The 14,876-nt window shown below is 33.8% G+C and overlaps 1 protein-coding gene across 1 annotated transcript in view; it reads right to left on the minus strand.

Annotated features, from left to right (window-relative positions):
- The window catches only part of LOC110030031 (mRNA cap guanine-N7 methyltransferase 1), a 41,080-nt gene extending 26,456 nt beyond the window's left edge, over window positions 1-14,624 (minus strand). Inside the window, exons 1-4 of the mRNA XM_020732568.1 lie at window positions 14,555-14,624; window positions 13,224-13,325; window positions 11,893-11,949; window positions 11,639-11,777 (exon numbers count right to left, since the gene is read on the minus strand). Coding sequence (XP_020588227.1) covers window positions 11,639-11,777; window positions 11,893-11,949; window positions 13,224-13,325; window positions 14,555-14,587 — 331 coding nt within the window. The 5' untranslated portion in view covers window positions 14,588-14,624. The remainder of the gene's footprint in view (window positions 1-11,638; window positions 11,778-11,892; window positions 11,950-13,223; window positions 13,326-14,554) is intronic.
- Window positions 14,625-14,876: the final 252 nt, after the last annotated feature.

Genomic DNA, 14,876 nt, shown 5'->3' on the forward strand with positions numbered 1-14,876 from the left:
AATTTGATTTGATGTATGATGATGTGTTAACTTTCCAACCCTTAATTACATCTAAACTGATCATTTAATAAGTAAACATTATTTATAATCTAGGACATCAAAACGTTGACTAGAAAAACGAGTAGATTAACATACAGTAATATAGTGGAATAGACATATTACCAGTAGAGGATTACAACATATTAGAATTATAAGCCTAATTAATAGGTAATTACTTCTGCAGATATTATTAGCTTTTATTTGCTTCCTTTATGTTTCGTCTTCATATTTATGCATTTCTTGATTAGTCTATTTTTGAATTTATCTTTCCTTTTATTTGGGTCTTTGTACTATGTATTTATACAGTAAGTTCTATTCTCAAAATCTAACATGGCATCTGAGCCATGATTCTAACCCTAGATCCTCCACCCTAACCGTCGGTCATAATTTATCTTTCCTTTTATTTGGGTCTTTGTAATATGTATTTATATAGTAAGTTCTATTCTCAAAATCTAACATGGTATCTGAGCCATGGTTCTAACCCTAGATCCTCCACCCTAACCGTCGGTCACCTGTAGGTCCTTCCTTTTAGGGCTTCTATTGCCGACCAACTTAGGCGCTCCCTTTTTTTTCTTTCTGTCGCTAGACTCAACACCAGACTCTGTCGCCAACCCCTTTACAAGCAATGTCGTCCTCTGTCGCCACAGGCCTCCAGCCGCCGGTCTCTGCAGAGTATCGCTGGGCTAGCTAGCGGGTGTTTCCAACCATCGAAGAACCTTTAAGCCACCCTAATTTTTCTCCCGTTGGTATGTCCTTCCAAATTGATGCTTTTAGAGACATGTCCAGCCGTCGGGTTTTCTTCTGTCCAACCTCCAAGATCTTCCAATGCCTCAACAACCCAACATCACATTTGGCTCTGTTGGAATCAAGGCGGACTCTTCCACCACCGAGCCTTCTCCATATTGTGTCGATCTCAATCACTCAGCAGAACGGAGGACCGGAAAACCTATTGAACTTCCTAATCGCCACCCATAAATTGAACTGATAAAATTATCTCTAATGGTCTCAAGCCATGTCTTTGTTCGTCAAGGGACGTGGGAAATTCAGCTATCTCACGGAAATAATTCGTAAACCTCCTAAAACTGACCCAACATATGAAACGTGGGAAGTGAAGAATTTCATGATCATGTCGTGGCTGATTAACTCCATAGAGACAATGATTGACAGTTCATATATACTTCTTCCTTTTGCAAGTGCCCTTTGGACTACAGTTCGGCATATCAACTCAGATGTAAGGAACTCCAACCAACTTTATGAGGTATCTAAGAAAATTCGCAAGGTAAAACAGGGACCGTGGATAGTGACCCGGTACTATAATGATTTGGTGGTTTTATGGATGAAATGTGATCTCTCCTATGATTACATGTGGAAATCTCCACCGGACGTTTCTCTCTTTCAGAAGATTCTAGAGAAAGATAGCATGTTTCAGTTACTTGCAGGACTTAACAAAGACCAAGATAAAATCTGGGGTTGTATCCTTGGTCGTGATCCACTTCCTTCAACTCGCACTGCATTCACAGAGTTTCGACGTGAAGAGAGTCGGAGGCTTGTCATGTTCGGCACTTCCACTTCGGTCGAATCATCAGCCTTGGTCCTTAAAAATACTCAACACTTGTTTAGTTCATCTCAAACCACTAGCTCCACATGTAATTATTGTCGCAAGCACAACCATATTCGGGACAAATGGTGAAAACTCTATGGAAAACCAACATACAAACCATCAGTCAAATCCTCCTTTGTTAAGGGTCTCACTACGACATCTAAATCCGCTACAGTACAACCTGCTTCCACTCGGAACACTCCTGAATCATCTGACTCGCTTAAGAGTCAGATGGAGCAAATAATTGAATTGCCTGGATCCAGCAAGCTCTCTTCCGGTCCATCAATCTCCCATATCCACAAGGTATCATTCATATGGCACTCCTTTTGTCTCTTCCAGTCTAAGAATTAATGATTCAGATGCCACAGACCACATGAATGGATGCCCTCAAGTTTTTTCGATATATTATCCATGATCTGGAAAAGATACAGTTAAAATTGTTTACGGCTTCTGTGACTCTATTGTTGGTAAATGGTCGATTGTATTAATAACCAATCTAATCCTGGAATCTGTGTTACATGTTCCCCTGTTGAAATGTAACATGTTATCAGTTAGTAAGCTGATCCATGATATGGATTACATTGCTCATTTTTTTCCTGATGTTTGTGTCTTTTAGAATCGTCATTCGGGTAGGATTATTGGAATCGCTAAGCAAGCAGTTAGGCTCTACTTCTTTCAAGATAAAGGCACAAAGAACCAGGACACTTCTCCAATTTGTTGCAGTCAATCACAATCCTCTGAATGTCTTATTATGTTGTTGCATTATCATTTGGGTCATCCAAATTTTCAATATTTAAAACAATTGTATCCGTCGATGTTTATAAAAAAAAATATTGCTAACTTCAAATGCGAGATTTGTCAATTAGCTAAACATAATGGTGTTCCATATTCACCCCACTCTTACACGTCATCCGCCCTTTTTTCACTTATTCACAATGACTTATGGAGACCCTCTCGCACTCCCAGCTACACTAATAAAAGATAGTTCATTGTCCTAATTGATGATCACACTCGAATGACGTAGGTCTATATCTTAAAAGAAAAATCTAAAGTTGATGTTATCTTCAAAAACTTTCACTCATTCATACCAAATTTGAAATGTCAATTCAAGTCTTTCAAACCGAAAATGGTCGTGAATTTTTTAACTCTATTTTAAGTGAATTCTCAGTAAGGACATCTTTCATCATAGCTCGTGTACGAGCACTCAACAAAATAGGGTAGCCGAGAGTAAATAATCAACACCTTCTCTAAGTGGCTCGCTCCATTATGTTTCAATCTAATGTCCAGAAAAGATTTTAGAACTATGTAGTGTTTACTGTCACCTATCTCATCTATAGAATCACCACAAAAATTGATAACTTCAAAACTCTTTTAGCTATCTTAAGGTTCTGTTTTTCTACCAATCGGTTCTTCGCCACTCTTGAACCCAAAATTTTAGGATGCACACCCTTTTTTCTGAACAGTGTCGCTAATCGCAGTAAACTCGATCTCAAGTCTATAAAATGTGTCTTCCTCAAATATTCTACCACTCAAAAAGAATATCGATGTCTTGATCCTACCATAAATAAACTCTATGTGAGTGTCAGTGTCTCATTCTTTAAGAGTATTCCTTACTTCTCTGTCACTGCCTCAATTAAGGGAAGCTTGATTTTGTCTGACCCCTATGGATATTTCTCTAACCACTATATCCAAGGAGCATTATGTCCCTTTGGATCTGTCACCTACCATACAACAAGAACCTCCTCTTATCCTCCATATCTATACTCGACGCACTTGTACTGATGTCCCTACTCTGGAGCCCGCTACTTCCTTACACGACCTGAAATCCACTCCGAGCAACATTCCCAGAACTACCCCACTCCGAATGAGGTGAGTTCTCCTATTAAGGTATGTAACCAGGCAAGCTCTCTTTATTCCATGAAACAAATATATCACTTTCCCTCTACGGACTGAAGCAATCCTCAAGTGTTTGGTTCGACAAGTTCACAAAGATGGTAACGAGTCATGATTTTTCTCAAGCACAATCAAATCATGCTCTCTTTTTTCGACATTCCTTCAATGACCAAATTGTTATCCTTATCATCTATATCGACAATGTTACACTCACATTTGAATCTCTTAAAAGCATTATTGTTGCTTCATTTAAAATGAAAGACTTGCGATCGCTCTGATACTTCTTAAGCTCGAGGCATTTGTCTGTCGCAACTCAAATATGTATTTAATCCATTTACTGAGAATAACATTCTCCTATGCAAACCAGTGGTTGTCCCACTGGTTCCCAAAGAGAAATTAGTTGATGTTCCCAATGAGGTTCTGGTGAACAAAACTCACAGCCAACGGCTTATGGGAAACTTACTTATCTCGCTCATACTCGCCCTGACATTGGTCACGCAGTAGGTATTGTGAGTCAATTCATGCATTATTCTTATGAGCATCATCCGAGTTGTTTACAAGAACATTTAGTGCTTAAAAGACACACTGGGCTCAAGTTTGTTTTTCTCAAGCCACACCTCTCGTCCTATTGTTGTTCATACACACACAGAGCAGGCCAGGTCCGTCCATGATCGGTGATCCACCTCAAGATATTGCTCATTCGTGTGGAGAAATATTGGCATGTGGGAAAACAAAAAATAGTCGATTGTGGCCTGAAGCAGTGCTGAAGCCAAGTTTCACTCGATGTCATTAAGTATTTGAGAGCTCTCTTGTTACGCATTATTTTCCACGAATTGCGTATGTCAGTCTATGCTCCTCTCTAGTTGTTCTATAATAATAAAGTTGTCATTAAGAATGCTCATAATCCAGTCTAGCATAATTGAACAAGCATGTAGAGATTGACCAGCACTTCATTAAAGAGAAACTCAATTTAGAAGAGATTTGTATTTCATTTCTCTCATCCAATGGCCAATTAACAAATATCCTTGCAAAGAATCTTTCTCGATCATTATTTGATGACTTCAAATTCATGTTCAACATGAGTATGCTCCAACTTGGGGGGAGTATTAGAATTATTAGTCTAATTATTAAGATAATTATTGTTGCACTTATTATTAGCTTTTATTGCTTTATCTTTCGTTTCCATCATTATGCATTTTCTAGTTGGTCAATTTCTGAATTTATGTCTTTCCTTTTATTTAGGTCTTGTAATATGTATTTTCACATCTTTACCTATCAATGAAATTAAGCTCTATTCTCAAAATCTAATATAACATAAATAGGAGACCAGAGGATTCCTGAGAAACTTTACATGGTTAAATCCTATTAACTGTAATACGAGTTTTCAATGCTTCTTAGAACCTAGACGGAAGCTAAGAAAGATTTGAATCAAGTTGTCAGCAATAATATAGGGAACTCTTTAGAAGAATATAAAGGATTCACATGATCTAATTCACAAAAGTATTATATTTTCATATAATCAAAAAAACTCAAAAAAAAAAGCTAGTTTTAATTATTATTAATGAAAAACCTTATAAAATCAAAAAATTTCAACACTTCGGGCTAAGACTTTCAAGTTTAGTAAACTAGAACTTCAACTAATTAGAAAATTTAACAAGTTCCTTGTGAGATCGATACACGGAATCATATATGTAAATTACTTGAGCGACAAGTATACTTATGATTGTTGTCTGCTTCACAGTAGTTTCGGGCATCAAATTTTTTATGATGTTGCCAAAAAATGACATTGAATCTTCTAATTTAGAAGAATATAAGTTAAAACACTTGATGTTTAGGTATGAAATTTGTATTATTATTTTTTTCCAGTATATTGTGTTGTGCATATTTCATTAGCTGTTATTTACATAGTTGAAAATTCCAAAAATATTGAGTTATGTTTTCTTTTAGTATTCAGCACCAAAAATTGCTTGGTTTTTATTTGAGTAACTTTTGTTTTCTAACTTGTCTTATCTGCTAGATTTAGAGTCACACACTTGTCAATTTTAGATTTGCATGTGTATAACCAAAACAATAGAATTAGTGTCTTTTAACCCAAAAATTGAAAAAACATCCAAAAAATTTTGAAAAATTATAATACTCAAAAAGAAACACTTAGCAATGGCAAATCCCCGAGAACATCTTAAACCTCTTACAACTCGTTAAAGAAAATCGACTTGAGTATTAATAATCCAACTATAGAAGCTACTTCTATGAAACTTAAACTTGATATTATCCAAATGATTCAAAATAACCAGTTTGATGGAGCACCCACAAAAAATCCAAACCTTCACTTTACTAGTTTCTTAGAATTATGTGTTACTTTCAAATGTAATGATATTTCTAACGATGTCATTAGAATAAGACAATTTCTTTTCTCACTTAGGGATAAGGCAAAGATGTGGCTAAACTCCTTAACACCAGGATTGATCACTATATGGAGTGACATAGCCGAAAAAATTCTTGGTCAAATACATCACATTCTTTATCTAGCTATATGAGAGTCAATTTATGATGCTTACAAGAGATTTAAAGAACTGCTTAGGAAGTGTCGAAACCGCGCTCTACCTGATTGGTTTATTATTCAAAATATTTACATAGGACTGGCAAGATCGTTAAAGTCAATTATAGATGTTATAGTTCTGAGGTCCTTTATGTCCAAACCATTTCATGAGACATATTTATTAATTGAAGAGATTGCTACCAATAAATTTGAATGGCCTACTGAGATGATGAATCTTAAGAAAGTAGCTAGTATTCATGACATGGGTGTTTTAACTATCCTAACTTTACAAGTAGCTGTTATTTTGAGGAAACTAGATATTTTATGCTTAAATTTTGCACTAGGATCTTTTGTAGTCGATAAGAATGCTTATGAACGGCGAGTAGAACTTAGTGGTGTTTCGGTGGAGTTTATAAATGTTATAACCAATAGAGCCAACAACCCCTACTTCAACAAATAATCTTGGATGGAGGAATCATCCCAATTCTAGTTGGAGCAATAATCAGAAAATACAAAGCTTGCAGTAGGGTAGTAACCAACCCAATCCTATAAGATATTAGAATAATCATGGCATTCGTAACTAAAGATTGTCTTATCCACCTGGATTAATTTCTAATCCCCATTTTAGAGAAAAAACTATATTTGAAAGAATTGATAGTAAATATGGGGAATCAGATATCGAGTCATATTGCAGTCATAAGAAATATTGAACCACAATTAGGATAATTAGCTAACTGATTGAGACAGAGATCCCAAAAGCTATTACCAAATAACACAGTGGTGAATCCAAAGAACAAAAAAGTGAAGCAATATGCTATTAGACTTGGAAATGGGAAGGAGTTAGAGAAGATTGTTAGGTAAGACCATAGCATATAAGGATCCGAGATTTAGTAAAAAATCTATCTGACTTAGAAAAGAAACCATCACCTTTTAGTGGAGAACAGGAGAAACCATCGCCACCTTTTTCCCAGAGAATTCTAAAACATAAACTCGACTAACAATTTTCTAGTTCTTTAGAAGTGTTTAAGAAGCTTATCATTAACAACTCATTTGTTGAAGCTCTTGAACAGATACTTATCTAAATTAGATTCTTAAAAGATATTTTAAATAAAAAATGTAAGCTAGGAAAATTTAAACCCTAAGTAAAAATTTCATTGTAATTATCTAGAAAAAACTCCCAAAAGTTAAAATATTCATATAGATTTGCCATTCCTTGCACAATAGGGGATATGAACAATCTTTATATGACTTAGGAGCTAATATCAACCTCATGCCCTTATCAACCTTTTAGGAAACTAAGTTTTGGAGAGATTGAACCTAAAACTATAACCCTTCAATTAGTTGATCATTTTTTGTTCATCTTAGATGGGTTATAGAAGATGTCCTCGAGCAGGTAGATAAGTTCATCTTCCTAACTGATTTCATTGTATTGGATAAAGTAGAAGATGCAGAGATCCCAATTATTATTGGAAAACCATTTCTTGCAACTGACAGACAAATATTAACTTGCAAAAAAAAGGATTAACTATTAGAGCTTATGATCAAAATTAATTTTTCAAAGCTATAATTCAATTACTAGCCCTATTTATCCCCCTAAAGAGTGTTGCAGATTTGAATTAGAGAAGTTGCGAGAGATATTAAACAAGAAAGAGATTACGAGATTAAGAGATTTAAGTCTATTTCACAAAAAAACATAAAGTGGGATCAAATAAAAACGATATATGTAATTCTCCAAAATAGCAAAAACATTGAGAGTTTGATAGTGGACTATTGAAAAGGCAATTTGATCGTAAAGAAAAAGCTTATCATAATCTGGTATTGTATGGTTGAGAACAGTAAACCAAGCACTATTTTAGAGGCAATTCAAACATCATCCTGTGGTGTGATTGCATGTTTTGCTTTGGTTCGTTTTATGATATATGTGTGTATTTTTTTCAAAATGAGGACATAAAACTAAGCGCTTATTGGGAGAAAACCCAATGTATCTTCCCTTACTTTATTGTGTGCATGTGTATGTTTTTACTAGTTTGTATCTCTAGAGTCATCTACCTCTTACTCTTTTTGAGGAGCACAATGATTATGAGGACAATACGTTTGAATTGCTTGTGATTCTAATTTTTTATCATGTCACCGCTTAGTCAAGTTTTGGATTAGATGTAACTGTTCATGTTTTGTTACTATTATGTATTCTTTTATATGTTATAGTATGTGTTCACCTGTGATATGCTTTACTTGTTTCTCTAATTTTCATGTGATTTCTTGCCGCTAAATTATTTTTGTGATGTTGTTATTTGCATGTGTAGCCACAAGTTTGCAATCGAGTTGAATATACTGTGTATTGGACTTTCCTAGATACAATTATAAGTTGTGCATGCTCGACTTGAGCTTGTGACGAGCTTTCACATATTGTTCAAGCTCAACTTGTTTAAATTTTTCAATACTTGAACCTAATTTGTCTTTAATTTGTTTATGACAAGTGAATGAGTATTTAAACGAGCTAAAAATTCAAAAAAGTCAATAAATAATTTTACAAATCTAAATAAATGAACAATTTAATAAATCAGATAAATAAATGAACTAAGAAATATGATCTCATCTAATTATATAATAAATAGTTTCTCACAAAAATACATTCAAAGATAGAAAAGAAACATAGAAACAAGAGCAAAAAAATTCAAAAGAGCTTATAATATGTAATAACTCATTACGCAGAACATCTCATCAGATGAAATAATAATATATTAATATTAAATATATAATTAAATAAAATCTAGTTAATCAAATTTAATTTAAATAATATATCTTATATATGAAACAAGCAAGCATCGAGATTCATATCAAATATTTAACAAGTTACTTGTTGATAATAAACTAGTTTATATGTGAATATAAATGATTAAGTTCGACTATATACATACTTAGTTTATTTAATCTTCTAGCTTTTATAAAATATTCAAACTTTTTATTTACTAATTTAAACAAACAAGATTGAGCCGTAATCGAGTTGAGTTCGAGTTGTTCATTGAGTGCATTGGTTGATTTACAGCCCTATATGTTGTGTAGAATAAGTTTGAGGGAAAGTAATATTTATAAGTATTGCCCTTTAAGTTGAAGAAAAATAACTTTAAAATTTATACAAATAAAAGGATATAAGAAGACAAGTATAGAGGTAAATTTTACTAATAAGTAAAGAATTTAAATTAAAGTAATGTGGAAGTTCTGAAGGTGATAAATAGGCTTAGTAACTCACTAATACTTGATTTATAACTATTGTAATACATAATCTATTAGTCAATATTCACTTAAATAACTAGATTCTTAGATAGTCTCTTTTGAAATTCAAACATTTAGGAAAGTTAGGAAAAAATAAATTTTTTACTTTAGATGGGGTTTGTATCCAAAATTAATAAAAATGAGCTTAACTAAATACAGTAATCCTCAATGAAAAGAAGAATAAAAATAAAAATAAAAAAGGTTCATGCATACAAAAAAAAAATTTCAAGAACCTATGAAGAGAAGATTGAGGTTATGCTCAATTTAAAAATTCGTACTAATAAATCTTTCTAATAAGTCAATAGATCAAAAACTTCACTAATATCCCTAAAATTTTGTATTCAAAAAGATAGTAACGTAATTAACATTGTTTAAGTTCGTAGCTAACCATATTTTATGTTTGAAGTATTAATTTCATGATAGTCATACCTCACATAATTAATTTAAGATAGATTATATAGATCTAGTATTAGTATTAGTTAGATTGGGATATTAAAAAGTTGCTCAAAAAATTCTACCAAAAAGAGAGACTTGCACACTTTGATTTATATAGTAACTAAATTATTAGAAAGCAATAAAATTCATAGTCCAAAATCTTTCCCAAATTCAAATTCTAGATTCGAAATTACTTGAGAGCGAGTAATATTTAAGTTTGAGAGTATTTGATAGGTATCAAATGTTTGTAATATTTATATGTTATTTGGACATTTATTTGTATCATTTTGATGTTTTTCTATGGTATTTGTGGTGGTATATGTAGTGTACATGTACGAAGGCAATATGGGGGAGCATATAAAACAAAAATGGATGCTAAGTCTTGGGTTGGCGCCTAGGCTCCCAAGCCTGGCACCACAACACTTGAACCAGCCCAAAATTCAGTAAAATACAAAGAAGATGGAAAGTGAGCGCCACTGCAAGCGCCCAAGTGCCCAAACCTAGCGCCGGGCACCCAACTCCAGAACCCGGATCCGCGGGATTACAATTTGTGGCACTTCATTGGAGTTAATTTGTGTTTGATGGCTTAAACTGAAAGGGTAGATGTCATTTAGACGATAGAAAATGAGAAATATATAGCAACATCAAGAGAAAAAGAGAGCAACACTCAAGAGAGAAAATAAAGTGCAAGAACTCCCTCATTTACCTTCCATATTTGGTCACGTCATTTGCTTAGGGAGTGTGAGTGAGTGTGTACTATCCTTGAGTGAGATTAGGGAAACTTTGCATGTACGTGAGAAATCAAAGCTAAGGAGAGCATTCACTGTAAAAGGAAGATCGTTGTACAGTTCAAAGAGAGAAACTCTAGTTTGGGTGTTCTTTATTTATGTACATTTGATTTTATGATTTCAATGAATTTTTTTTATATTTTCTTCAATCATGTGTAGTAACTTTTGTTGCATGTACGTGACAAAATCAAAACTAAGGAGAGCATTCACTGTAAAAGGAAGGTCGTTGTGCAATTCAAAGAGAGAAACTCTAGTTTGGGTGTTCTTTATTTGTGTACATTTGATTTTATGACTTCAATGAATTTTTTTTATATTTTCTTCAATCTTGTGTAGTAACTAAGTGATGTCATACACTTGTGTTTTGGATGTGTGAAGAATTTTCCTATACTTCCTTGAGATTTGATTTGATATATGTTGATGAGTTAACTTTCCAACCCTCTTTTACTTCTATATTGACAAATTAGAAAGTTCATATCACTTGTGATCTAGACATCTAACAGATGACAATAAGAACCAGTAGATTAACGTACAATAATAAAGTATAAGCTTGTTAAAAATTCCAGATAATAACTACTTGAAAAAGTGTCCATCAAGAACAGGGTACTTAAGAATATCCACATGATACTAGGGGGGTAAACACAACAAAATGACAAAGGACCAGTTTTGTTTATCACAAGTTTTATGAAATTATTTTTCACAGTGGGGGTTCAGTATGATATGATTACGGAAGGGAATAAAATGCTTCTAAGAAATCTAATTACAAAGGACCAGTTTTGTTTATTACATATTAGATATGATGCGGTCTCATCCATCCATGCCGCATATCAAAAATGTACTACCGCCTATAGAATCACGAGTTCAACAATGGAAAATGTCAGCAATTCCACAGAAATTAACAATGACTGCCGAAATATGACTTGAAACCAAACCTTTCCTTGACTAAATTAACAAAAGGGATGAAAAAGAAACTCGTGAAGAACCAGAATAAATTTAAACACCAAAAGAAATGAAGCAACTGCATCAACTTTGAATAACAAACATGAAATATCAGGTAAAAATAAAGGAAAGTACCATCTCTAAGCTTTTTAATAATAACATTAGCATCAGGCATTGTTCCAATAAAGTACCCTCCAGGCCGGAGCAAGGCAGATATGTTGGCCAATGCTCTCCTTGCTCGTGCTTCAGTTGACCATGAGTAGTGCAAAGCAAACTGAAATATTTAATCGTCCAAATTATTGATGAGAAGAGCAACAAATGCATGACAGCAAGAAATTTGCTCACGTGTGCCTTCATTTCATTAAGATTCAAATTTCATAAAGACTCGCCTGACAACTGCATATATCAAATGGGGCGTCATCACTCAGATACTCGTCCAAGTGAGTCTGTCATCAAAACATGATAGGAATGAGAATATATTTCCAATACCAGAAGACCTTCTGCAATTAAGACACAGCTAAAGCTACAATCTGGAAGCTAAAAACAAGTACTTTATGAAGATCAGTGCAACCATATTAATAGCGATTTCATGTTTAAAATGACAGTTATTTAGAGCATGAAAAAAAAAATCTGATTATTATTGGCCCGAAAGCCCATATGACAAAGATTGGGGTTGACATTAGGTTTGACAACTAATCACAAAACCCATACAAAAACTATTAAATGAAAAATATTTAAAGCTTTGACAGAATGTATCTTCTATAGCAGTCCACCAGATTTACTCAACGAAATTGTAGATCAAGGATTTTAATTTTTTAAGAATGTCTCAAATTCCAACTAAAAATTGAAAGTCAACAAGAAAAGACAGGCAAGACTTATTCAACTGTCTAGAATCAAACAATCCCTGGATGATATTTGGGTCTTTGAATGTATAATCTCAATTCAAAGCTATTTTCTATGCCTTTAAATGTGGTTATACATTTAAATTCCTACTTATGATCAATTTGTTTCAGCTTATTCCGATTTTTATTGGCTGGGCTGTATTTTCCTTAAAGCTGTGAGCTTGTTATTTGTCTGTGATAAGTGTGAACTTGCACAACATGGATAGAAATAAAATTTCTTCAAATGAATCAGATAAGCTCCTTATCTCGGCACCTAGCTTATAGCAATTCTGTATATCCTTTGCCAGTGTAACCTTTCTCTAATGGCTGTCAAGGGAAATGGAAAAGGCACTCAAACAGTTTTCAGCACGCATGGGAGAGGGGTGGGGTGCTGGTGTGGGTGTGGGTGTGGGTGTGGGTGTGGGTGTCGCGGTAGCGTTTTCTGGTTCAGCCTGTGTGGACTCTCTTGAAATAAAATTAGTATTTTCTGCTTGTTTCCAACTGGTGCAGAATTTTTTCAATGTTAATTGTCCTATTCATTTTGATGTGTCGTTCACTGTTATGCTCCACTTTAATCTCTGTGACGTGTATTCTGCTGCAATTTCAATATTTTAACAGTTCTCTTTCCTTTCATTTTGCTTCACTTTTTGGATTACTTGATTATAATAATAGATGTATTGCTTTTGTTATTTATGGGGCGGACACAATATAATTTGGGTTTAGCTTGGATCTACCATATACTACTGTACATTTTGACAGATTAATAAAATTCTATTTTCCTTTAAAAATATTTAAAAAAAAAATCCCTGGATGGTACAGTAAGAAATATCAGTCACTACCTCATAACAATCTGCACAAATAAGTCTGGCCGGAAATGAAAACTTTTTTCTGCGTTGTTGCTGGTCTGCATCGCCATTGTAACGGGTTCTGCAGTCTTTTATCTAACACATCAAGTATAAATATGATTTTGGCACAAAATTAGATAAAGTTATGTAAGAGCGTGAGAATAAAGTATGAAGCAAGTCATTCATCTTAACAGTTTAAGACCGCTTAAGTTGTTGTCATCACATAACTATGTGATCAAGTTCATTTTGATTTGCAATGTTCAAGATAGATGTTAAATGCAAAACCAAAATACAACCAAAAAAACAAAAATAAACGCACACATTCACCTCTTTGCAACATACACTTTATAAGCAGAAAAAGAAGAAATAAGCTTCAGATTCTTCTTTCAAGTGGTATACCCAACATATCCTTGTATGAGTTCCTATTAATCTATCAATGCCAACGGGTCCATTAAAGTCACCATGAAAATGGAAAACTTAGGATGATTTGTCTGGCTCAGTGAATGTTAACTGAGGCTTGTTTCAAAATGATGTATATTTCATACTTGCAGGAAATATTATCTTTGTTGAAAAATAAGTTTGGAAGCGAGACTTCGAGATTAGAAAAATAAGAATGTCCCAAACGCTTGTCATCAAAATAATATTAGAATTTGAAGAGATGGAGTAATCTACACTATTATGAAGAGAGCATGGCAGTTCGTTGGTAACAAGGTAGTATAAAACATTAGTTTTATCAGCACTACCTATCATCTTACCTAAAGTTTGGTATAAAAAATTACGATGAGAAGAAAAACAGATGACTGTAACATCTTTTGTCAACTTTAAAAGATAGTAAATTATATGTTAACATAAGCACAAAAAATATCCTTCAATAGTAAATATAATACATGAAATATTGTTCGGCCAGCAGCTGTATATTTCTTACATTATCCACCCAAATATCAACTGAGTGAACAATTTTAGTGCGGAGTAAAATGGTTGCAGTAATCTAGTCATATGATCTGATATCCCATCATAAATAATCCGATGTGTTTCAATTGTTTGGAGTAATAAATAATTTGAAATACTCTGTTGAGCCAAAACAACTATAGACTTATTTTCTTTTTAAGTCTCACATTCATATTTTCTCTGTGATTGATTTAGTAGTAAGCATGTGCCTCCATTTATTCAGATGTCAAAATAAGAAACTTGGTTGGATTGCCTCCACAATATAAGATGTCTGATTTGTCCTTTAGATTTTAAACTTCTAATTTTCCAGTTTTATATACATACATCTCCCAGTCCTAATCACGAGTGGTAAGGTTGTGACATTGCTCACACCATACCTTTTTCTTTAGCATAAGAGCTTCGACCTCCATTCTTCCTATAGACAGCCATTACTGTAGAACTATCGTGGAGACAGCAAGTGTCAAGCTTTAGTTGCCTAAGGAGTTGAGTATTTGGCTCATCATTACCTATCTTCTCCTTCATGCTCTCCTTACTTCAGCAAAGGAATTTTAAACCGTATGGAAGATTTCCTTCAGAATAATCAAATACCCCCTTTTTTAGCCAAACCCCAAACTTCGTCTAGATTGGAGTTGAGACTTTAAAGAAATCAATTACCTGTTTGTAGCCAATATTTTTTATGCTTTCATTCATCACCTGAAC

Source organism: Phalaenopsis equestris, unplaced genomic scaffold (genome assembly GCF_001263595.1).
Source record: "Phalaenopsis equestris unplaced genomic scaffold, ASM126359v1 Scaffold000633, whole genome shotgun sequence".
In the NCBI taxonomy this organism is placed as follows: Eukaryota; Viridiplantae; Streptophyta; class Magnoliopsida; order Asparagales; family Orchidaceae; genus Phalaenopsis; species Phalaenopsis equestris.